Source organism: Dromaius novaehollandiae, chromosome 11, assembly GCF_036370855.1.
Source record: "Dromaius novaehollandiae isolate bDroNov1 chromosome 11, bDroNov1.hap1, whole genome shotgun sequence".
NCBI lineage: Eukaryota > Metazoa > Chordata > Aves > Casuariiformes > Dromaiidae > Dromaius > Dromaius novaehollandiae.
Genome location: NC_088108.1, coordinates 4,551,817 through 4,575,396, shown reverse-complemented (window position 1 = coordinate 4,575,396; position 23,580 = coordinate 4,551,817). Strand labels below are relative to the sequence as shown.

Here is a 23,580-nt window from a genome sequence, read left to right as displayed (position 1 = left end):
GATTTACATGGAGGGATAAGATTGTTGGGTAGGACTGCAGATTTTTAGCACCAAAGTGAGAATAAGATAACTAAAATGGCAACATTCAGATGATCTTCCACACCCTGACTCATATGCCTCCCATTTTGTGCAGTCGTGGATGTTTTAAAAAGGAACTGTATTTTTTCATGTAGTCCAGTAGTTTGAAACTCTGAGAATTTGGGGGTGGAGCTTTTTTGAGAGCTCATTTACTGTCGGTCTGAGCCTCCCAGGGAGTTCATTTCTTGGCCACGCACATGTCATTTCTGCTCAAATGCAGCATGTGACTAGCTTCAGAGCTTTACCCAGGTGCTTCTATTGCAGAGGTGAAGGCTGCAGCCACAGAACCGCTCCATCTTCAGTGTGTCGCAGCGACTAACTCTGCAGTTCCACCAAGACTGTTAGTGGGCATTGCTGTCAAAACAAACCCACAAACAGAACCCCTGCGCTGCCCTTTTATTGTCCGTCTTGGCCCTGCGAGGGGGCAGCAAGGAGCTCCTGGTGGTAGAGGGGCTACTCTGCTTCTTATGCCTGTTTAAAGTGCTTGTGAAACTGTGGTGTTACCATGTGCCCTCTCCGACTTTCTGGGATGGTGAGAAGAGGGAAGCAGTTCTGAAGTAGTGGACTAGACATCCAGAAATCTCATCCATATGGCGGTTTGTACTTGAGTGTTTTCTGCAGTGGGTGATAAGGACAGAACAGGAAAGGTCTGTAGTGCATTGGCAGAAAGTGTGCTATGCTCTTTGGCATACTTCAAAGAGGTTGATTGCCAAAATGGTGATAGCTGAGCCCTGAGGTTATAATTTTCCTTTTTCTTTTTTTTCCTCCAACTGTTAAGATATTATGTATAATTTATGTACTTAGGCAGTGCCTGTAGGAGTTGCCACAACTTTTTGTTGGTGAAGGGTTGTATGTGTAAAATGTACTTCGATATCTTTGGGGAAGAAAATTGTTTAATTTTCTAACAAGTGGTTTATGAAAATCTAGTCATAATAACAAGTATAGTGACAACCATTGAAACTATTACAATTTTGTCTGACAGGCAGCATAGATTACAATACTATAGTATGTGTGTTGTTCTAAGGAGCATTTCCAACACTGATGATAACAATATAACCACAGTTGCAAAGTGTGCAATTAAAAGTTTTAATGACAACAATTATAACTTCAATTTCAGGAACTGCTGATAGATTAAAACTGGCCTGTACAACAATCACTCATACTGAAGGCATTTATACATGTGATAATTTTTATAAATATATTACAACCCTGACTCGTAAAGTTTATTTTCCTGTAGTATGGAGATAAGAAAAAACAAACCTGTGCATTTCTGAAGTGTGAAAATCATATGAAATTTACTTTCTGGGATTTTGTTTCTGAAGAGAAGCAAGCACCCGCGGCTTAGCATGTTCCACTCTGGCTGAGGCGACAGCAGTTTTGTTTCCTTGCCTCCGGCTGGCCGTTCTGATAACACACCAGTAAACATCAGGCCGAGGAATGCTTCTTGCCCCTGCCTTTCTAACTGCCTGCGTGGGATTTCAGTGGAATGGCTAGCTAAGGACTTGTTAGTGAACCATGTATTAATGAGGGATTGATGCAATATTCCAGAGGTGTGATTGACCCTTTATGCAAGCCAGACTTTACAAGCACACGCATTCCCCTCAAAGTTAATAGTCGGCTGTGCAAATCTTGAGGAAAGGATGGTCAGTACATGACATGCTGTCAGCTAAGGTCAGTTCTGTTGGAAAAAAAATCTGACCATTAGTCCATGAAGGAAGACATTTTTAAAATTTTAAAACATACAGCTGAAGGGCCTGCTCTTGCTTTCACTGAAGTTCACCATCAAGCTTCTAAAAACTTTATTTACCCAGTTTAATTGGGCTGGTTTAATGTACAACACCTTAGTTTCATGTTCAGCCCATGAAAAGCAAGCATATGCCAAACTGTACTCCTTGTCGATGGGTGAGACATAGCCCAGTGAGCTGAAGGAGCGTAGTAACTGAGCTATTTTCATTAGCAGAACTGAGCTCTTCTGGAAAAAGAACAGGTATATCAGAGGCGCCAGTTCTGCCCTGTGCTTCTCTTTCATCCTTAATGTTTATTTCTTTTTTCCTAAGAGCACACCAGTAGAAATACGGCTGTCAATTTTCCATGAAGCCTTCATCAGCATTGCGATTCTGAATTCCATATTCTTAAATTTTGGCTGTTAACCAATCCTTTGAAAAATTATCAGTGATAGAAAATGAACTGGTGGGAGCAGGGTGATCTTATTTGCCCTTTTATCTTATATTGCCATTTTTCTAGCTGCTGCTGACAGTCATATTTCATTTCTTTTTAGTGTTAACTTTCCCATTTTATTAAAGTAGTGGCACTATATTATTCATGTATGGGCTGCATCACTGTTGTGTATGTCAGGAAGGAGTGCTCTGGAACTAAAGGAGAGTCTTACTCTTCTGAAATCTCAATAATTTAAAATCTACTGCAAAACCTATACTGACAATAAGAAGAATATGTCCTACCACTCAAGAAGGAGCCATACTAGATCAGAACTAAAAGAGCCTGCATGTGAAATCCAGGTTAAATCAATTCTTTCCAGTAGAACCATGAAAATAAGCAGCAAATTCTTTAGTGATACTTACTTGATTTTCTTCCTGAATCATGGAGTGTAGAGCTCCCTCTTTCTGTAACTAATTTATCCAAGGTGTAGGTAGAGGGGATTGTTGGGTGCCCGCTACTGAATCTTTCAGACACTCCTTAATATGGTCTTTGTTTCATGAGGTAACAAAAGAATTGATTGCCTTTACTGTTTGGCGTTCTTGCCATACACAGAGGTTTTATTCCTGGCAGACTGTTATTTCTATCACACAAATTTAACTATTCTTTCATATTTGCAGGTAAGAGAGATTATTGTCTATATGTGGACAATATAGTCTGTCCTGCATTACAGTGTCTGCATTTTATAGTGGCTTACAAGACCAAGAACATGCAGGATGTGTCTTAATGAAGCCTCTCCATTTATTATGTTATCCTCTCAGAACAGAGTTTGTTACAGGATGGATGAGAAAGTATCCGTGCTCTTTGAGTATGAGAGGGAAACAGCTAGCATACATTTTCATCGTAGAACTACTGCCTGTTCTTTTAAATAATGAGGTTCATACAATCTTGGGTCCAAATAGTAACTGTAGTGCCATTCCAAAATGTAACTAGCTGTGCAAGTCATTCAAGATGAACACGGATACATCGTTTCAGTGTATACTCCAGATGTAAAAGCCTCGGTATCTCGCATTAATCTCACATGTAGATTAATGATCGCATACCACCTAAGCAACTGCAGATAGAAACTGCATAATCTTTTATGTTTTAGAAATGCCATTTTGAATTGTGTATGTTGCTTAGTTGCATGAAGTTTTTGTAGGAGACCCTGCTTGATATGTTCTTGGTCTTTTTGTGCACATGGATCATGCTTCTTGCTGGGCAATAGAGTTTAAAGGTTAGCAAATTCCTCTGAAAATTGGATATACCTTGATTGTTGGTTTAATCACAATTAGGATTAAGGGCTTAGATACTCTTGTGATGTAGTCTTCTTTGAGGCACTTAGCTAACAACTAATCAATCTTCACAGCAAGTCTGCTCTAGTGTCCCTAGTTTTATAGATGTGATAAAAGTGATAGGTTATATGATATGCCCAAAGTTAGAAAGGAAGTAGGTGTCATTCTGAGGATTGGTACGGGTATTTCCTGACTCATAATGTTGGACCAAAATACTTTCAGTTGATATGGCTCCAATTTTATGTCTTATTTTTAATTATACACAATACAACATTGTCTAAGCAATGATACTACATGGGCTTCTTAATGAACAATAGATTTTTTGTGTTTTTACTGGACAGTAGTTTAAAGGATTAAAGGACATTGAAAAGATTTCATTGAATAGATTGCTGGTAAGTTTTACAAAAAATTTAAACTACTTGAAAGAATCACTGGCATAACTAGAAGGTTAATAATCCCCAAGATATTGCCCTAGTTTATAGATACTGCTTTTGGAGCAATAAATTTTAACCTTTGAACATGTGCTTCTGCAAATAAAATACAGCCTTATTTTGTGTACTTAACAACTTCTGACTGGAAACACATAGCAACCTATAGCAAGCACGCTTTCAGCAAACTGGAACAGAAATGAGGCAGATCTTCAAAGTGGTCACTTATCTTCCTCAATGACTCTTCTACATGTAAACAAGATAAAACAAGTCATTTTGCCAGACCCTTCATTCTTTATCATGTTTAAATCATTTTAAAAGGAAAGAAGCTGTGTTCAGGTACATTTTTTTTCTTAAAGTTCTTTCTTAAGGGATTTAAGTTTTTGTTTTTCCTCTTTAAAATTTTAATGCAGAATTAGGCTATGTCTTGGAATTGTGCATAAAGACTAGGTAACTATGAATTTGATCCTGCAAAACCTTGGGGCCAGGGTTCTGAGCACTTAGCTAGGAGTAGGTGCTAAATTATTGTTTAGCAGTACAAAAGACAAACTTTCCCTTTCTATTCCTACCTTTTAAGAATCTAAATCTGGAAAACGTTACTGATTTTTTTTTCTAGTAGGCAGGCGTATTTCTGTTTGTTTGATTAGGCAAATGTGAGGATGCTTTTCTTTTTGAACCGTTTTTCAAACTCCCTCTTTCTCTCGCTATATATATATATTTGTATGGGATCTGTATGGAGAATATTTGTAGCATTTCACTTTGTAGGCAGAATGGCTGTTCTGTCTGTTTCCAATAGATACCTTTTTTGGACATATCCAGTGGATATCTCCTTTGGAAGACCAATGTTTTGGTTTGGTTGCCATGCTCATCAATGTGATGCTAAGTCAGTTTTGTTCCCAAGTGCTATTCATCATGTACCACCTTCCATAACACATTGAAATCAGTGGGAGTCTTTCTGTTGAAATGAACTTTAAATCACAGAAGAGTTTCTTCATCTTGCCTGTACCTGGTTATAGAGGAGCCACATATAAAGCTAGGAGTGAGATTTAATGCCAGCAAATGGAGCAGCATTGTGAAAGGAAAGAGTGGGAATTTTACAATATAGATGGTTACCCACTTGCTATTAGTTTGGGACCTTACTCTTATCTTATGCTGGCCTTCTTGCAATCATGAAATGATGAGTGAAATTAAGAGACAACAAAAACTGCCAATTCCCTGAACCATCCTCATTTCACCATTCTTCTCTACATTCTGTAAGCATTTTTTGCCATCACTCTGCGTTTAACCTTTATATTACAATTCTGTGACAGACTGATCATGAAAATCTTCCTGCATATGTGCTCGCTACAGTAGCTGGTATAACATTGGAAAATGATTAATGAAAAAGTCATTTATTTTAATGTTCTTTATATACAAAGTAATTTTACATTACTCACATTCTGATGATCTAATAGTACTATTTGTTATAATTAAGAATCCCCCCCCCCAAGAATGTAGTGCCTAAATGACTCATGTTCCTAAGTGTTATTTGCAACAGTGAGAGAGGTGTTTAGGAGAACACCTTGATGAAAATTAGTGAGGATCAGGATCCCAAATTTCTAACACCTGAAGAAGCAAGTGTCCTGATTATTCTTATGCACTGATTACCTACCAAATTCTGCTTAGTGTAGGAGGGATCAGCACTTCTGAAATTGAAGCCTCATATTTAGATGCTCAGATATGGATTTAGGAGATTACTGTTAGGTGCCCACCTAAAAATTGACCAGAGGTTATGTTTAAGTAAAATATTGGTTTGCTTTTCCTTCTATTAATTTGGCTTTTTAGAATTTCAGTATCTCAGTAGGCCTGAAAACTAGACCTAATTTAAAATTACTAGAATGCAATTACTGCATCTTTATCCATGGCTTATGCTGTCTCATGAAATGCAATTACTCTTTTAAATACCTACGCATTTTAAGGATTTTCCCTCCTTTGCCATTTCTTTAGGATACAAAATGAGTTTTACATGTTTTTTTCTCTACCAAGAATGAACTTAGGCCAAGATTCACAATTCCAAAATGTTTTGCTCTGGAAACATTTATGGTAAGATTGAAGAGTGCATGTTATGGTATGTAGCATTGGAAATCATACCTGTCAAAGCCAAAAAGTTCCAAAAAGCTCATCCTTGACCTATGCTGTCAAAATGTAGTGGGTGCAACCACCATGACCCAAACTTTCCATCAAGTGGGTCAAAACATAAACCACGTTTTCATTTATCAAGATCCATGTGCAAAGTCCATGCAAGTGAGATTAGTACATGGAATCTGTGTGGAGATCGAAGGAGAAGGAATATACTCGTTACCTAGGGGCAAGGGACAGAGCACTTGCATACTGCTGCCGTTACTGCCTCAGGCATGTTGTATTGCCTGTGGCCCGTTTTGTGCTTTTTCTGTCTGCGGTGTAGCGTGACAAGTGGCCATATCTGGTGCTCAGCTCCCCTCCCTCCCAGTGCCTGCCCACCTGCTGCATGGCTGGGGGAGTGCTTGCTTTGCGGCACAGACTCAGCATGGCACCCCCTTGCAGAGTCTCTCTGCAGCTAGGACTCCTTGCATACAGCAGTTCCATTGCCCTGGGAAACTTGCTCTATCCTGCACACCTGGCAAGTGGCTCTTGGTTTACTGTACTCGAAGCTTTTGTGCACAGAGCTGTGGGATGCTGGGGACTCTTGCAAAACAGCTACAGCTGTCCTCCCTTTTTCGTACTGTAGTGCTCCATGTACTGTTGGGTTATAGTGTTCGTTATGCAACGGTGCTTTAGGCAGCCTCACTGAGAGGCCACTACCTGCTGCAGGTTCCCGTTGTGCTGCAAAGCGCTCATTGGAAGCGGAGGTGGAGGAGGTGGCGGGGGGAATAAAGAACTGGACATTTCTGAATGAGTCTGTTGGTCAGGAACTGGCATGGGGCTCACTGAGCTAGAGTCACTCTGCATAGAGCCAAGGTTGCTGCCATCAAAATGAGTCATTTTCTTCTTCATTAATTTCCTTTCTTTGGCTCTGCGATTCTGGAACCAGATTTTCACCTGCAGAGGAGCAGAGGAAACATTTTTTCAATTACTAAGAGGGTGCAATGTGGCCCTTTATGTAATAAGTCACAGGGTGTAAGAGAAAATCAATTGCATGAGGACCACTGAGAAAAGCAGCAGCCAACTAAGACAACAGAGCTGTTTGCTTGTTTTTCACACAGCAAATCTTTACTATCTGTGAATCAAATATTTATTGATAGTTTGATGAAGAGTTTTTCAGTGTTATTTTTATTTTTAGGAAGTATATTTGATGGAATAAAATTTGATTTTGGGTACAAAATCTAATGGAAAAGAATCCCATGCATCACTTTGATAGCCAAAATACTCTGAGAGTACCTTTACATTGAAAACTATGTGCTCCAGGTCAGAGTAAGTCTAAACCTGTTGTTTGCCAATGGACTGAGGAACAAAAGCTTCCCTGTTTCAAAGACTGCATGTTAATTGGTCTGGTCCAAAGTGTAAGCCAGAGAACAATGGGAATACAGTTCTGAGCAGAATTGCACCATCTATCAGCACATCCCATACTGGATTGTGCATGTGTACTCCTGTTGGTACACACACAACTTCAAAGAATTATGTAAGTAGTGCCTTAACAGCCAAGTGTTTTTTATTGCATTTGTAGATGGAACATGAATCTGCTGCTCATGGTGCTTCCCACACAGTCCACTGCTATATACCATAGTCATTGCTTTATTGCAGAAATGCAATCATCTTTGGGAAGAAGTGGAGCAACTATTGGAAGAGTGTACAGTTTTTGAGTAGGATGGAACAACCTAGGATTTGAGATGAAGTTGATGAGCAATATTCTGTTGAAAGTATAGCAGAATTAAACTGAATTTGATCAGGCGTGAAAGGGTAAATGTTCTATGGCAGGTGAAATGTCTTTGGACATGAACCCACAATGTTGGATTTAAACCGGTGAATTCTAACTTTATCCTTGTTTATCCCTGGAAGTGGCTCTGTATTATGTCTTGTCTGTGTAATGAGTCAAGTTACCACATTCAGATGAGTTCTGCTGTTCTCCTTTTGGTATTCAGATGACAAAGGAAGCACTTTTGTCACCATTTTGTATAACCCAAAGAAAAAAATCTGTGATTTACTGAGAAATAGTGATTTGTTGCGTTATCCTTTGCTGGAAGCGTAGGAAAGAGAAAGAGTACGATGATCAGAAAGAAGGTAAAACAATAAAAAGTGATTTATCTGTGGGTATTATGTTGTGTTTTGAAAGAGACCTAGTGGTTAACCCACAATGTTACCACAAAACATCTTTAGGAGTTTGTATGGCAGTCTCAATGTATTTATCATTGAGGTATTATTATTCCCATTTTACAGTTGAAGAATTTAGATACAAACAAAGCTTATGGAAACTTGAACCTAGGTTTCTTAAGTCCTAGGCTATCATCTTGAACACTGGGCTGCTCCTTCTGTTGTCTTACTTTATGGAATATCATTTCAGTGGCAAATTCCTTTCCATTAAAGCAGTCTCAAATATTCTCAAACTTGTATCATTCTGATTGGCCTGAGGTAATCTAGCCTCACCAATGCGTTTGCCAAAATTCATGAAAAGATGAAACAGCCTAAAACTCAAAGTAACACGAGATGCAGAATTACCCTCTAGGTTCAATGTTTTTATCTGCTTTTGAATGTAGGTTTTCTTTCAGTTTTTTTTTTTTTTTTTTTTTTAAATTAGGGATGCAGTTCTATAGTGGTGATCCAGAGAGAAGCTTTAGTAGGCACTTCATGTTCATATGGCAATTATCCAATACCTACAAGCAAATACAAATCTGAAATGATAGACTGAGAGCTAACGTGGCCTGTTGTGTCTGTCCGATTTATTCTGTCTGTGTTTTTTCCCTTGACGGTCTCTTTTCTTTCAGTATTTTTTCAATGGTTGAGTTGTCTTGCAAGTAACTCTTCCCCCCAAGTCTAATCTCTCTTCTTCCTTGTCCTCACCATCTCCTTTACTTCTGTCTTCCTGTATCATCAGTCTTTCATTTTACCACTCTATTTTTGGTTAGATGTTATGTCTTTCCTTCCTTGTCTAAACAATTGTTCTTTGTCCTTTTGTCCCAAGTGAGATATTCCTTCCAGTGTCCTGGATGGGATTTTTGGCATAGCCAGTAAAAAAGCTCTCCCAGAAAGTAATTTCAGGCTCTAGGCAGAGCACAGTACATCTAGGGCCAGGATAGTGTATGTTCAGTCAATGGTGTTGTCATATTCGTGTGGTGGAGTTATATAATTTTTTATAAAAGGTTAGTGGGAGAAATATATATCAGTTATTTCCCTCTTAATCTTACATTTTCATGAGAGACTTCAATGAAATTTAGGCTTTGTGTATTGGAATTAATATTGTTCATAACATGTATTGATGATGGAGCAGAGCAAACATTACAAGAAATGTTGCTGTGATTCCTATGATAAATGTAAAAAAGAAAAAAAAAGTATCGTGCCTTTTTTTGCATCACCACTTCAAATATGCTAACAAAAAGGTTTTTCAGAAAGTAGCACTGAACTAGGAAGTTTCAAGTAAATATTGTTCATTTACAGAAACAAGATCTTAATTTTTAAATTTAGCATAATGAAGTCAAGTTATTAAGAATTTCACAGTCAGGGAAAATACAAATAGTATGATTTTTATGCTCAGTTGAAATAATCTTAATTTTCAGTAATTAAATACTTGCACTGAGCTGCAGATTGAGAACTGTTTGCAAAATGTCTGTTTGCTTCTCCATTTCTGTAAGCTCTTTCAGCATGTGCCGTGCAGGACAGGTGCAGGCTGGAAGAACAGCTAGGTGTATTTTAGACTATCCCTGCTCATTGGATCCCAGAAGCAATGGCGAATCAGGCATAATCTTCAATGAATAATTTTGAATAGTAATTTACTGAGGAAACAGTGCTGTGACAGTATACAATCTGCAAATAGAACACTAATGAGCATATTATCCCCTGAAATCTGTTAGTGGAGAGCCTTCAATAGCACTTTTAATTTTGTATTTAACTGCTTATTTCAGTGTACTGTGTTAAACTTTCAGGTAAAACAAAGCAGAACGTACGCTCAGCCAATGTGGTGAGTCTTTGTGGGAGATCTGGCTTGGCATCTTATCTTAGGTGTTTGCATGAGCCAACTGATGGTGGAAATGCTTTAGAGCCAGAGGCCAGGTACCTCTTTCCCTTTGGTAGGAGGTGGTAGAGTCTTTAAGTCTTAAGCAGTAACAATATACAGGCCTTGTAATTACATAATTGAGGAATGTGGCACTGACTGGATCCCGAGCAATTTGTATTTATCTCCTGGCTAGGAAGGATAGTGAGTGGTCTTGGTTTAAGTCACAGGAAAGGAATTGGCATTGGCGGAGGGGAAGAGGAGGGAGAAAGGAATATCAAGTGTGTGGGAAATCTCTAACAAAGGCTAAAAGGCAACCAAAGAAATGAATACCTTTGGTGTCCTGAATGTACTTGAATTCATCCCTTAGGTTCAGTGCCTGCATCTTTGCTAAGACTGGCCTCACTCAAATTGGTCACAGAATTCTCGTTGACTTCAGCGGAACCAGGGCTTCTGCTTAGGAATTTTTGCAAAAATTTCTCCCTGCTACCACTGCCCCAGTAAAGTGGAGAGAACTCCAGCCAGTATTTTGGGGGGATTTTGGAACTCCTGTTTCTGCGAACAGGACTGTTCTTAAGACTGGTGTTTGGTTTTTCTGTACTGGTGCACAGCTCACTGCATTCATTGTTGGAGCTGCACTAGTGCTCGTGGAATATCTAGAAATAAGTGCAAAGGCGGCCATCAGGCCATTCAGCTTTGAGTTCCTACACTGCAAGTGGAATCCAGTCACACTGTTCAGTTATTAGAGGCATTAGCATTTCTGTGTTTTTAATCAGTGCTATTATCTCCTCCACAGCAATAATAAATTCAAAGGAAACCCTGAACGGGTGATCCATACTCTACCTGTCTCTCAGAAAGTCTTAGGTTTGCAGCAAGTTCAGACTTCCTCCTGATTGTAATGTATCTGTTGTAATGAAATTCCTTTTCTAATTCTAATCTCTGATGATCTGTGTAAACCACCCGGTACTTCTCTCTTGTTCTTGTTTTACCTGTTTTGAGAAAAGAACACATAGCTTCAAGCTAGAATTTTTTAAATTCAGTAACACAAAATATCTGACTTACATTTGAAAATATGTTTATGGGTGCTTTAGGCCTGATGCTCTATGCACTTACCCAGGGTAACTCCCTTGACTGCAGTGGACTTGATCTTGATTTACAACACAGGAATTTCAGACCATCAGTTTTTGTTTTTACTCTTTAGTAAATGGATGACAAACTGGTGCTTAGATTCTTTATTACCCTTGTGTTATCATTTGGGAAATCAAAGGTGGTCTTGTTAAGAACTAGGAGCCAGGAAACCCAGGTTTTTTTCCGACTCTGATGCAGGCTTCCTGCATAGTATTAAATTGCTCAGTTTCTCCATCTCTAAAGCTGATACAATGCTGCCTGCTTCAGAGGGAAATTGTGAAGTGTATTTTAGTGCATAAAAAATATTGAGAGCTTCCAAAGTTCCTCATTTCTTATTTCTGGAAAAATTCATGTAATACTGTGGTTATTTCAATGTGGAGGTCATGTTTTCCCTTCAAGTCTGGTGCAATCTATCCATGACTTACAACAGTACAAAGAATAGTAACATAGATTTTTGGATGACAATAACAAAATGGGAAAAAGAAAGCAATAAGGTTTAACGTAGGACATTGAACAATACTAGCATTGCAGCATCTGTTCTTTTACAAGCACCATTGCTACCTCCTCTCAGCTGCCGGTACAGCTGCCTGAAGCAGTCATGGCTCGGCAGTACCTGAGGTTGCTAAAAAGTAATGGCAAATGACATGAATCAGTGAAGACAGATTCAAGTGGCTGAAATTTTATGGACTCCATACAGGATAATTTCTCGGGACAGCTTGTCTTAGCTTTAGTGAAAGAGATGAGAACAGGACGGGCTACTGATGCTCCCTTTGTCACCTGCCTTTCCTCTTTTGTTCATATCAGGCAATCAAAATACCAAGGATCAACACCTGTTTAAAACCAAGGCACTTGAGCACTTCCCTAAAGTCTTCCTACATTTTGGAAAGATTAGATCACTGATGTGCTAAGACTAGTGTTATCATGCTCACTAATAGTGTCTTATTCTTTTGCTTGTGCTTCCTTGTTTATATGTACTCATCTGGACATTTCTTCTTTTATATATATAAATATATATATATGTATATGTTTAGACTGTAAATTGTCTGGGACAGGGAATGTGTTTTTATTTATTTTTTTTTTCAGTATCTTGTATAGTGATACTCTAGTTATTCTTTGTGTCCTTGCTGGTCACTATGAGAGTATAATTAATGAACAGCCCCTTTAGATTAAAGTTCTCTCAGATCATGCATAAAACTTGAGGCATATTGTGGCTTGCCACCTTTAACAGTCTGCTGTCACTGCAGATGTAGCATAGCTTTCTACAGTGGATTAGGCTTGCTTTTCTCTGAAAAAGGTGTGTGAATGCCTAGTTTCTCAAAAAAGGGGTTCCTCAGACTCATAAGGCTTGCACACCTAATAAGAGTAATTAATTTTGAAGGAACAAAGAGCACAGGAGAGCACTGAAATAGATTTTCAGGCTATGAGTTGGTAAAATTTCAGTGTCCAGGTAGGTGACCACGGTATGCTGCCCCATGACAACCAGCTTCCTTCCCCCCTGCAGGAAAGACACTAGCTGGAGGTTTCATGTATCAGCGAAATCAAAGGCCCAGCTCCTCCCCAGCCCCTCCTTGCAGCCCCCCTTGCTTTTGAATTTTTGCTCGTGGCTAAAGATCGGAATTTGGGGTGCAGAACTGTAGCAGAGCCTTGAAGTACTTTATACCTTAATTCATGACTTGGTTTCATGGACATTTTCCCTCCATCTGTGAAGGGAGACGTAGGATTTAGTTTCTTGTTTTAATAGCTGAACATATTTAAGGTTAACATTACTTCTCGCTTGCTATCTAAATGCCTATACCACATGGTAATAACTTGAGAGCCATATCCCTTTGTCTCTTTCAGCATTTGACAATCAGTGCTATGTTAATTGTAACAATTTTTGGCTCAGCATGATAGTATTTACGTTATAAGGACCTTAGAGCATTGATCCTTTTTATACCCTTTGTAAAGATCCAAGATTCAGACTGGATGTCCTGAACACTGCAATGCTGTAAACAAATATTGTTATACCTCTGGTGTGGACAATAACTGGTTCGCCCTACGTGACAGGCTGTCTCTAGGACTTTTCCCAGGCTTGTAGAACAAGGTCTATATTGGAATTTCCTCCTTCAGCTTCCAGGCTCCATGCTGCTCGACCCTGGGAAAGCACTAGGCATTAATAGTGGGTTTACAGTGATAGGGGCATTTTCCAACTATCTTGAGCTCATCAGCCTGTTTGCTGGGAGTATTTCCATTGGAAGAGTAAGTCTATGCATGTTCATATTTGTTGCTTATGTTGAGCTTTCTGCTTATTCCACGTAGCCAAAAATACTTTCACTCAAATCAGATAACTTTGCTGCGAAGGTCCTGCTAGGCTGTGCTTGACTGTGGGAGGTCTGTAGGACTTTTTTCATTTCGGTAGCATTTCTACCATTACGAAACTGTATTGAAAGTAGAATTAGCCCAATTATGTTTGCCCTGATGATGAAGTGAAAAATGATGTTAATTCTATAATATAGTAAGAATTTTAGAGTCCCTGAAGAACAGTGGTTATTCAGTTCAGCCCACATAAATATCAAGACATTCTTGTTTTCATTCTTTGGGAGGGTAAATTGTTTGTTTAACATATCATCACCTGTGGTGCTTTAATACTTTACTTTATATTTTTTAAGTTTTGATCTCTCTAGTCTCTGTTTTGGTTAGTTTTTCCCTTTGGTTAGTTTTTGGGGCCATTCTATGGGACAAAATGCCTACAATGTTTCCAGAGCTGTCCTTTGTATTGTTAAGATGGAGTACACAAAAGAGCAACTAGGTGATCTTATCTTGAACTCTATTCTCATTCAGAAGCCATAGACAAATATCAGATGATCTTCTGTTGCCAAAACAAGGTGGTAAACGTCAAGATACACCTTCCTGTTTCTGATTTTAAGTGCAAAAATGTTTATTATCAGAAGAGGAATGTTTTTCTTTGCTTTTTAAACTGAAGAAGAAATTAAATGTATTTGGGAAACAACTTTTTCTCTTACAAAATTCTTTATTGTCATATAAGTACCTTTATTTTTAGTAGGGATGATTATTTCTGAATCCTTTTGAAGGAACATGGGGAGCTTTCACATCTAGTTTATTTCTTTAAAGGAAATTAAAAGAATATTTTTAAGAAGTAGAAAAGAAAAAGGAGAATATTTCTTCCCTAAAAGTAAAAAATAATCTGAGTGAAAATCTCTATCATCTATCAGGTAAATCTTGTCTTTAATAATCTGATTTTTTTGCAGAGTAATACCCTGCATGTGAAACAGCAGAGAGTGAGAGCTGAGATCTGCCAGGGCCTTCCAAGAGGATACTTTTTGTTTTGACAATGTCATGTTTTACTCTGTTAGACCCTTACCCTTACCTGTCAGTGAGACTTCCTAACAGCTTTGTTGGATGCTGGGTTGGAATTACACTGAATATGGCATTTCCTTTCAAAGGCAAAGTACATTTTTCATATATTTTCCAAAGTTAAACAAACAATAGCAACAAAACCTATCTGGTAAACAGTTTGGAACTTTAGCCTGTAAGTCCATTTGTTACATGGAATTGATCCTCTCTGCGTTCAGAGCCAGATCTTGCAGACCCTCTACTGTTTTTGCTTACAATAGTGCATTTTGTTTCAAGAAGAAATATTACCTGAGTTAATATGAATTAACCTCAGAGATAGCGGAAGGATGTTCTTCATTTCTCAGACTTCCTTAGGAGCTAATGAATTTAATCATCCAAAGCTAGAAGTTAATTTTTTAATCCAATCCATTAGTGAGATCCTGTTTATTTTACTCATTTAGATAGGTGAGTGAAATTTATCGACATCTAACTTTCTACAGTCTTAAGTAATCTTTTATTAATGGCAGTTTGTCATTTTAATCAGCCATATAGTATCAGTTTTCCTGGAAATTTTGCATCATGGACAGTTATACCAGGGAATTGCAAGTGGCTGGAGAGGTTATCAGTAGTTGAAGCAGCTGCTTTGAAGCAGCTACCTTTGTAGTATGACTGCCTTTGGGATGGTGTCAGAGGAGTGGCTTCCCTGATTCTGCTGAGCTATTTAAGAACGGTGAGTTTTATCAAAAACTTATTTCACAAATAGTGACTATCTGAGAGTGCCTCTGGAGTAATGCAAAATCAAGAAATCATGAGGTACAGTTTAATAATCCGGTTCTATGACACCCACTTTAGCAATTTTCGTGACTGGCCAAGTTTTGAGTTGGGGGGAAGGGAACAGCTTTCCTATTGGCCATAAAATTCACAGAGCATTTCTTCTGAAGACAATAAAGCTCGGAGAAGGCCTCTTTATTTGCTGTGAAAATCATCACCCTTTCCGGCAATATAACTCCTGAAGAAAAGAGGGAGAAGGAAGAGACAAGATTGCATATCAAAGCAAAGAGAAGTGTTAAAAGGGTCTGTTGCCTCAATATGACAGATAGGCCTCAAAAACTAAGACAATGTAGCCCAGGAAAGGAAAAAAAACACCATCAGACCTCACAACTAGTTTACAAAGCAAAATAAATTAGCATTAGAACTGGCCCCTTTTTCAGTGCCTCCTCTCTTAACTGTTCAGGAATGCCCTTGTCTTCTGTAAATTGGCATCATTCATAAAAATCCAGCAGCTACCTAACTTAGACAGAAGGTATCATAGTATAGAATAGTGTGAGATTGCTTGCAGAGCGTCATGATCTCAATTACATAGTTGAATATTGCTTCAGAGGGAGTTAATGTCAGTACCTGACGATGGGAATGCAACTTAAGTTAGTGAGAAATGTGGAATGTTTTTCTGGCCTGGAGATAGGCTCAGGTCAGATCTGCACCTTTGTGTTAGCTCACTATTAAGGGAGAGATTAGAGATAGTTTTTGAGTTTATGATAAAACCATCAGAGATCAGGACCCAGAGTTTTGTTTTGGGCCTATCTCTAGATATTTATGCGCTTATTTTATCAGTTAGGAATAGAAAGGGACAAATTCACCCTAGTTTGATTTCAGTGACCTAACCGGACTTGCGGAAAAAAATAATTTTAAATGGAGGAATGTCCTGGAAGAAGGACATTGTGCTGCACATGACATTCTGTAGAAGTTAAATTTAAAAAAATCCTTGTCATTATGTTAGAAAATGTTACGTGGGCCCAATCCTGTATAAAATTGTTTCATTCCTGCCAGAATTCTTACTGAGTTGAGGAGGACTATTCATTATTGTAAAGTTGGATGCATAGAGATTTGTGAATCATGGTGAAATTCTGTGTTTATATTTTCTGGCAGGTCTTGATCTTTTGTTCTTGTTATACATACTGAGATGACTCATGCTAAAAAGGAGAAAAGAGAAATACAGAATCAAAATCTGTCAGGCGACTTGAAGAATTTTCCCTCTGTTTTGTTCACTTCTGTTACTGAACACTATTTAAAAATCTAATGTCATCTATTATGGATATCTTCTACTATTCTGTAATAAAGCTTATTGGCCAAATTCTGTTCTTCAGTTTGCTAGTGTAAACTTTTCTGTTGTGTTCTATTAATCTTGATCATATGGAAGTAACTGAATCCAGAGCAGAGTCATCTTTGTCACTTTTCAACGATGATTGGACAGACCCCCTGTGTGGATTTTATTTTGCAGAAGGACACAAGCTGCAGAAAATGTAGGCAGGTTTGTAAATGGCAAGATCAGGGGAAGCTCCATTGCCAGTGACATGCTAGGCTAAACACAGGTGATTAGTTGAAAATTTTAAGTGTTATATGTTCTTTAGGCATTCAACATTTTGCAGGTATGGCTTGTCCTGAGGCTTGTTTCTCTTCCTTAGAATTGAGGGAATATAATTTCTTTCTTTTTCAAAGACTAGATGCTCTACATTTACAGTATGTTTGGTAATGATGCCATCAGCACTTGTCATCATCAGAAAAAAAGTCTTTGTATTTTCAGAGTAAATCTTTTATTGAACAAGAATGACAGGAGAATTATCATGTACGGGAAATGTCTCTCTCTGCTTATAATTAGCTTCGCTCTGTTTCAAAACTCCTGCCCTCCCTATTTTATGGTAACATAAGTGCAGATCTTAAGATACATTTTCAGCTTTGTGAGTAAATTCTCATTGCTGCTGAAACTGCCTGGCAATTAACCATTCAGATGTATTCTTATGTATTCTTCTGGGCACAGTTTTACCGCAAATTTTTGTTGCTTTCTCACAGAAACAAAAGGAAAAGTCTACTTCTATGTGAAAATGTTCAGATACCTCCACAAAAATACTGAAACCAGGAGGAGAAGATTTATGACTTGCTCTAGGATGGATTTCTTCTACTTTCCATCAAAGAATTTGACAGCAATCACGCTATTTATGTGCATGCATGCGTGTAGAATTTGTAGCCTTGCCACCTCAGATCCCTAGTTCTCATGGCTTTGTTCTGTCCTCTGTTATAATTGCTAGTTTCCTTGGCTTTGCTTGTCCTTTCAAACTGGTAATTTAGGAGGGGAGAGGGGAAACAGGAGCAGTATTAGGGGCTTTTTTCACCTGTGTTCTTGGGTGAAAATACTAGATAGAGTTTGCTTCTTGAAGAGTTCTGAGTCAAAATACATTTGCTTTCTCCTGTATCCTTACCACCCTGAAGAATGCAGTGACCAGGCCTTGGATCCTACTCATACTGCAAGTAGGATCAGTCCCGCCAGTTCCAAACACACTGGGGGAGACATGCAGACAGACATCCTCCAACCAGACAATGGTGGATGAAAGTCTAATTAGATCTTTGCTGTGGGGAATGTGTTCCAGTGCCACTAGACCAGCATGGTAGTCTCACAATAAATTCTGAGATCTTCCAGAGGTTTCAAGTAGCATGATTTCATGAACATCACACAACACCAGCTGAAGACATGGCCTTATATTTGTTGGTGTTTTTGGAGTTACACAGTAGAAGACTAAATAGAAGAAATTTCTTTTTTTGTTCCAGGTAAACTGAATAAGTGAGAGAATATAGAAAGCCTTCTAGGATATGAGACAGTGGTAGAAATTTCAATGAAGTGTTTTATTTGTCATCTGCCAGGTCATGAGGCCAGAAAGCATCAATAAGAGAAGCTAACCATGAAATCTCTGGAAGTGCAAATGTCATTGATTCTGCACCTTGTTTCTGTAGCTGTTACTCACAAGTCAGACTACTCATGTAAATAAACCTTTGGAAAGAATCTCTCCTGATTTTAAAGGGATATAATTACCGGCACATTTCATGCAGGCTTGCAAGATCATATTGCAAAAATTCATTTGCCTTAATAGTCTGTGTTTCCATGGTGAAATTGTATTATTATTGCTCACTAGTATTTTGCAACAGTTAATGAACAAATAATAAAACTCATTTGTCCAATTTCTGTTCTGATAGAGTTACTTTGGGTGAGTCTGAGCCTCAGTTTTACCATCTTTAAAATAAGAATAGTAGTTCATGTCTATTTCACAGGGAAAAAGGATAGTTAATAAATAATAGGCGGATTCCTCAGCTCCTGTTTATACAAAACCTGTACTGAAATTGCTAATGTTTTTTTTAAAAAGACAGGATGGTCATACTCAATGTACATATACAACTTTAAGAATGTAAAGAGCAATAGATTCAGTCTAACACATTACTCCGCATTTTGACTGTGATCTGGCAAACAACCTCTGTCCTTGCAGTTAGCCTAGTCACATGCTTAAAGTCACTAGCAAGGCTTGTGTGCTCAAAGCTAAACTCACTGAAGTGCATAGCTAGGTCTGACCCATTAGTGTTAGTTGCTATTAGTACTAATTTTGATTTTTTGGGGAAATGGGAAAAACAGAAGTGTCTTTGCTTTTAAACAGAGGAAGAGGAGGGAGTGAAGAAAAAGAAACTGACTCCAGTGAAGCAAATTTATGGGAACTGAGCATTCCTGGCATATGAAAAAAAGGGTGGTGAGAGAGAAGCAACAGGAAAACAATTTGCCTGAATGTTTCCCTAAGGCATGACCCAACACCCATGAGGTGAGTAGGTAGGCTCCCACTCATTTCAGAGGGCCTTACGCTGGCCTGCGGGCATTTGAGGGGATATGGTCTTATGACATGCTGATTTCTTCAGTTCCTCTCAAGTTGAAGGTACCCAGTGTCTCGCTGGACCAGTCACTTCAGAATGGAGAGACTTCCAGCACCGCCAGTGAATGCCCTGACCCTTGCAGGCTTGGGATGTGGACTGTTACAAGCCCCAAGTGTGCTTGTTAAGCAGGCGGTCAGAACCCTATTGTCTATTATATATAGCACAGTGTCCCCATTATCTGAAGGGACAGCACAGACAGGTCAGGAGATCAGGTCTTTCTTGCAGAGAGGCTGCATTTTAAATCCACAAGAGCAAGAGGCAGGCAGGTAAAGAGATGAGAAGTAGTGGATTTTTGAATAAGCTTTCTGCCGTCAGAAATTATATGGTGAATCATATGGTTTGTGAGCAATTTCATTGCCCTCATAAGGACTGCTCAGAAGTAAGTCATAAGTTTTTGCAAGATCAGGCCCTCTTTTGCTTTTTCTTCAGTAGTATACAGTGAAGAACAAATGTAGTTAAAAAAACCCCACACACTATTTCTTGTATTTGACAAAATTCTTGTTCACCCAGAGTAACAGCTTACTCTGGTGATTGTCCTATTGATTTCTGTGGACGATCCATGAAGTTATAGTCAACAGTAGTGATGACTTTGTCCATACAGATTAGGTGCACTATTTTAACAAGGACGATTTTTGTGTCTGGTTGCTTTTATTTTTCTAGAACACGTTTTAAATAATTATCTTCCCATCAGAGATTGAGTGAGAACTTGCTTTAAAATTGTTATTTACAGGCATGTATGGATCTGAGATGGTAGGAAGGAGGGACTGAAAGGAAAGGAAGCTTCCTAAAAATATAATACTGAAATACTATCAGCATCTCTATAGAGGATATACTGAGCATCCTTGATTCCTACTGATCTCAGTGCATGTCAAAGCTGCTCAGCGCCTCAGAGGATCAAATACCTTTATAGTGGATTGTACCTTAGTTCTTTTCAGGCAGTTTCCTCCCCTCTTTCTCCTGTCCTGCTCCCCTGTTTTGTTCCATTCTTTTTTTCTGCTATCTGATCTAAGGTACAGACATTTGGTTTATGGATATTTAGTAATTGTATTTTTTTTGTGTTGTTTCTTTCCACAATCAAAAGGAATCTTTTCCTGAAGCTTTGTGACTGATTTTTACTTTTTAAATGCAGTTGAAGCATCATTTTTCACTCATGCGCTATTATGCATTGGAGATTGACCTGTCAAGGTATTAACCAGTTGCATTAGGATGGATCTTTGTGTTCCTGCATATTCTGAAAGCTGCTACCACAAAGTGAAGCAAGCCTTTCCTTATCATTCTTGTTTTTAATTTGACTCATTGTTTGATCTTGCCAATCTCATTTCACTTCAATGTTCTGAGTAAGGAGGGTTAGGGAGGTTGTTTCTAACACAAAACCTTAATGTCTAACCCCTTTACATTTTACCTGTCTTTCATGTTTACTCTAAAACTTCAGGAAAGTAAGCAAAGTATTGGGGAAATATGATGCTTTCATCATGATTTCTGTCCGCAGACATGTGTCGTCATTCAAATCTGTAGGCCTTCTGCTAAAAGCAGTTATTTGAAGTTCACAACTTTTTTTTAAAGATATTATCTTAAGTGAAGGTACTTCACTGTTAAACAGATGTCACAGCTTTTTCATCTGCCCCAGCATTTTAAGTCAAGAAAGAAATATAAGAAATCATTATCTGATCAAAGACACAACCCAATAATAGAACTGATATTTAACTGCTAGCAAGAGAATCCTTCAAAGCAATTAGGATCTCTTTTTTTTAAGATGCATGTTTCCTGTAAACAGGAAACTCAGCCAAAAATAAAAGCTCTTCTCAGCATAAACCTCAGTGCCCTCATACCTGTAGAAGTGGATTGCACCGTTTTCCTCATCCATTCGTAAGAGCTGTGCCTTTGGCTGTTGGGAGAGATTTGCTGTGTATTAGTTGCATCTGCGGGAGGTAACCCCCCAGGTCCAGCAGGATGGAGGGAGCTGTAATCGGCAGAGCTGTAGGAGACCTGCCCAGGAGAGGAGCCATTGATCTGTGCAGCAGCAACGGTGCTGGAGGGTCCTGGGCCATAAGCGTTCCAGTCCTCCCTCTGTGGGCCGTAGTGAGATCCCCAGGTTCCCACAGCCTGTCCATGGTTGTCCAGAGTCGGCACATGATGATATCCCATGTAATCTGAATAGGGTGGAGTAGACACAAAGTTTTGCACCGGCAGGTTGTTGCTGCTGCACCTTGCAGATCCTGGATACATGCTGGTTTCTTTATCCAAAAGATAACTCACATACATGATGCTCACAGCCTGGCTTTGTCTTGCTGGGACATCCTGCTCCTCGCAGTGTTTGTTTGATCTCTCTTCCCCTCCTCTTTCTTTCTCTCTCTTTTCTAGCCCTGACCAGCTCTATAAATGACTCATGCTAGCCCTGATGTCCCTTTACTACACATGATTAACAATGGTGTTACCAGGTGCTGGTGGTAACAGTTTACTAAGGTCCTGCCTGATGTCACAGATAACTGCCTGCCCCAAAATTACATTTGCATTCAAATGAAGGGCTGACCATGCAGGCAACCCCACCTTGCTGCTAGTTCTGGTGCTTCCTTTCTCACAGATCCTTTATGTATTACCATCCTGGTTCCATACTCTTTAAGTGTAGTTTGAAATCTCATGGTCTTCAAGCTGAGTTGCATACATCATTAACCAGTAACTGTTCAGGCAGTAAAAGTAGTACTTTACTTGTGCAGTACATGGCAGAACCTAACTTCAGGCTTTAGGTTATAGTTAGTTAAAGCCTGTTATCTGCTAGTCCGTTAGTCTTTTGTTAAAATGTGCTACATTATTTTTTTTTAACTGAAATCAAAGGACTAGTTCAGTCCTTAACTGCAACCCTGACATACTTGCTTACATGAGCACTCCTCTTGACTTCAGTCCTTAGTCCATGTGGGAGAGCACTTACAAACCACAGTAGTCCTATTGATTTTAACATTACAAAGGTTATACAAGAAGTCTCATAGTCATTTTGAGCATTTGTTCATACGAATAGTCTTGTTGATGTTAGCCAGCCTATTCATGAGCTGGCTGCTTGCCACTGTGATTGAAGTGTCTCCCTTCTAGCTTACAATGTTAACAGAAAGAGAATCTGTTATTGAGAGAATGCAAAATTTGTCACTTTCCCCATGCCTATATCTGGTTTGTGATATTGAAATGAGTGGTGCTTTCCCCTAAAGGTTGTGCTGTTCTCATTGCTGTGTTTGTTCACAATAAGTAGCACTGTTTCTTATAAATATGGGAAGAAATTATAGGCTTTTAGCTTAAAAACAAAGCAGCTTCCTAACTTTCAGGAGAAATCCTGCATTAATAAACAACAAATTCCTATGAGATTATTTAGAATCAGGAGTGAGAGGTGAAAGTGTTGATTTCTTTTTTTAATGAGCTAGATACCTTGGCATTGTCTCTTAATGAGAATTTACTCTGTTTTCCTTCCTGTTCCTTTAATGATGTGATACTTAATTGCACCTTTATTAATGAACCAGCTTGTTAAAAGGATATTTTTGTTAAACAGGTGCAAAGTATAATGAGTTTTTTCTTTGTTCTGAGGTGTATTTTTTCTTTAAGGGTCTTTTGCACTTTAACACCATGTAAACTTGCAGGTTCCTCCTGGTTCCCAGGAGGAAAGAATCACTTCACACACCTGACAACACTGTTTCCTTTCCTGGGAGAAAGGTCTCTAGGCTGTATTCACACAATGGTTTGTGACTAGTTGTGGGAATCTTTTTTTGACTCTAATATCAGGGCTAGATGGAAAAGTCCAAACTTTCTGTGAGTATTTGTGAAGATTTTACTACTGTGCATTGTGGTAAAACTTACGCTTTTTTGCTGTTTGCTTCTTGTGAGTACTTGGAGGATGATGTTCTGCGGGTGTAACTGTTGAAAGGTATTTTGAAAATCATTGGATGGGGAAGTTTGCAGAAGCAGTTTATTGTGTTTGCATATGGGAGCTTATTCAGTTGCAATTTACACATGTGAGACAGCTGGCCAATCAATATGAGTAAGTGCAGCTGTTTGTATAGGCTCCCCAAATGCAGGGAAGTCACTGATCTGTGCATTGTGTCTGAACAGCTTGGTTCTCCTCTATCAGCAACATAAATCATATTCATCTCTCTCTTGCATTTTGGTGTCTCTAGACAGCCTGTGATTCAATGCAATGGGGTTTAAGTTCTGCAGCACAATATAGATATGCTTCATCTTTTTC

The 23,580-nt window shown here is 38.7% G+C and overlaps 1 protein-coding gene and 1 long non-coding RNA gene across 3 annotated transcripts in view; one reads left to right on the top strand and one right to left on the bottom strand.

Moving 5' to 3' along the window:
• Nucleotides 1–23,580, top strand: part of LOC112982925 (uncharacterized) — a 143,126-nt gene that overhangs the window by 21,805 nt on the left and 97,741 nt on the right. Inside the window, exon 5 of one of the 2 annotated variants that reach the window (XR_010390989.1) lies at nt 19,091–19,249. The exons of the other annotated variant lie outside the window; for it this stretch is intronic. This is a non-coding gene — a long non-coding RNA (uncharacterized LOC112982925). The remainder of the gene's footprint in view (nt 1–19,090; nt 19,250–23,580) is intronic. 2 annotated transcript variants of the gene reach the window in all.
• LOC112982519 (homeobox protein CDX-1-like) lies at nt 6,797–21,621 on the bottom strand. The gene is made up of 3 exons (XM_064518092.1): nt 21,188–21,621; nt 10,998–11,143; nt 6,797–7,051 (listed from the first exon to the last, which is right to left on the bottom strand). The coding sequence occupies exons 1-3, from the start codon at nt 21,618–21,620 to the stop codon at nt 6,797–6,799; spliced, it is 834 nt and encodes a 277-aa protein (XP_064374162.1). The 5' UTR covers nt 21,621.

What these genes read in the sequence shown, in the direction of transcription:
- LOC112982519 (XM_064518092.1), bottom strand. Translation starts at nt 21,620, where the DNA reads ATGTATGTGAGTTATCTTTTGGATAAAGAAACCAGCATGTATCCAGGA. An exon ending in GGTGCAATCCACTTCTACAG is followed by an intron (nt 11,144 to 21,187) that starts GTATGAGGGCAC and finishes TTCTCAAAACAG; the next exon opens with GTAAAACAAGAACAAGAGAG. An exon ending in TAAGACTTTCTGAGAGACAG is followed by an intron (nt 7,052 to 10,997) that starts GTAGAGTATGGA and finishes GCTCCTCTGCAG; the next exon opens with GTGAAAATCTGGTTCCAGAA.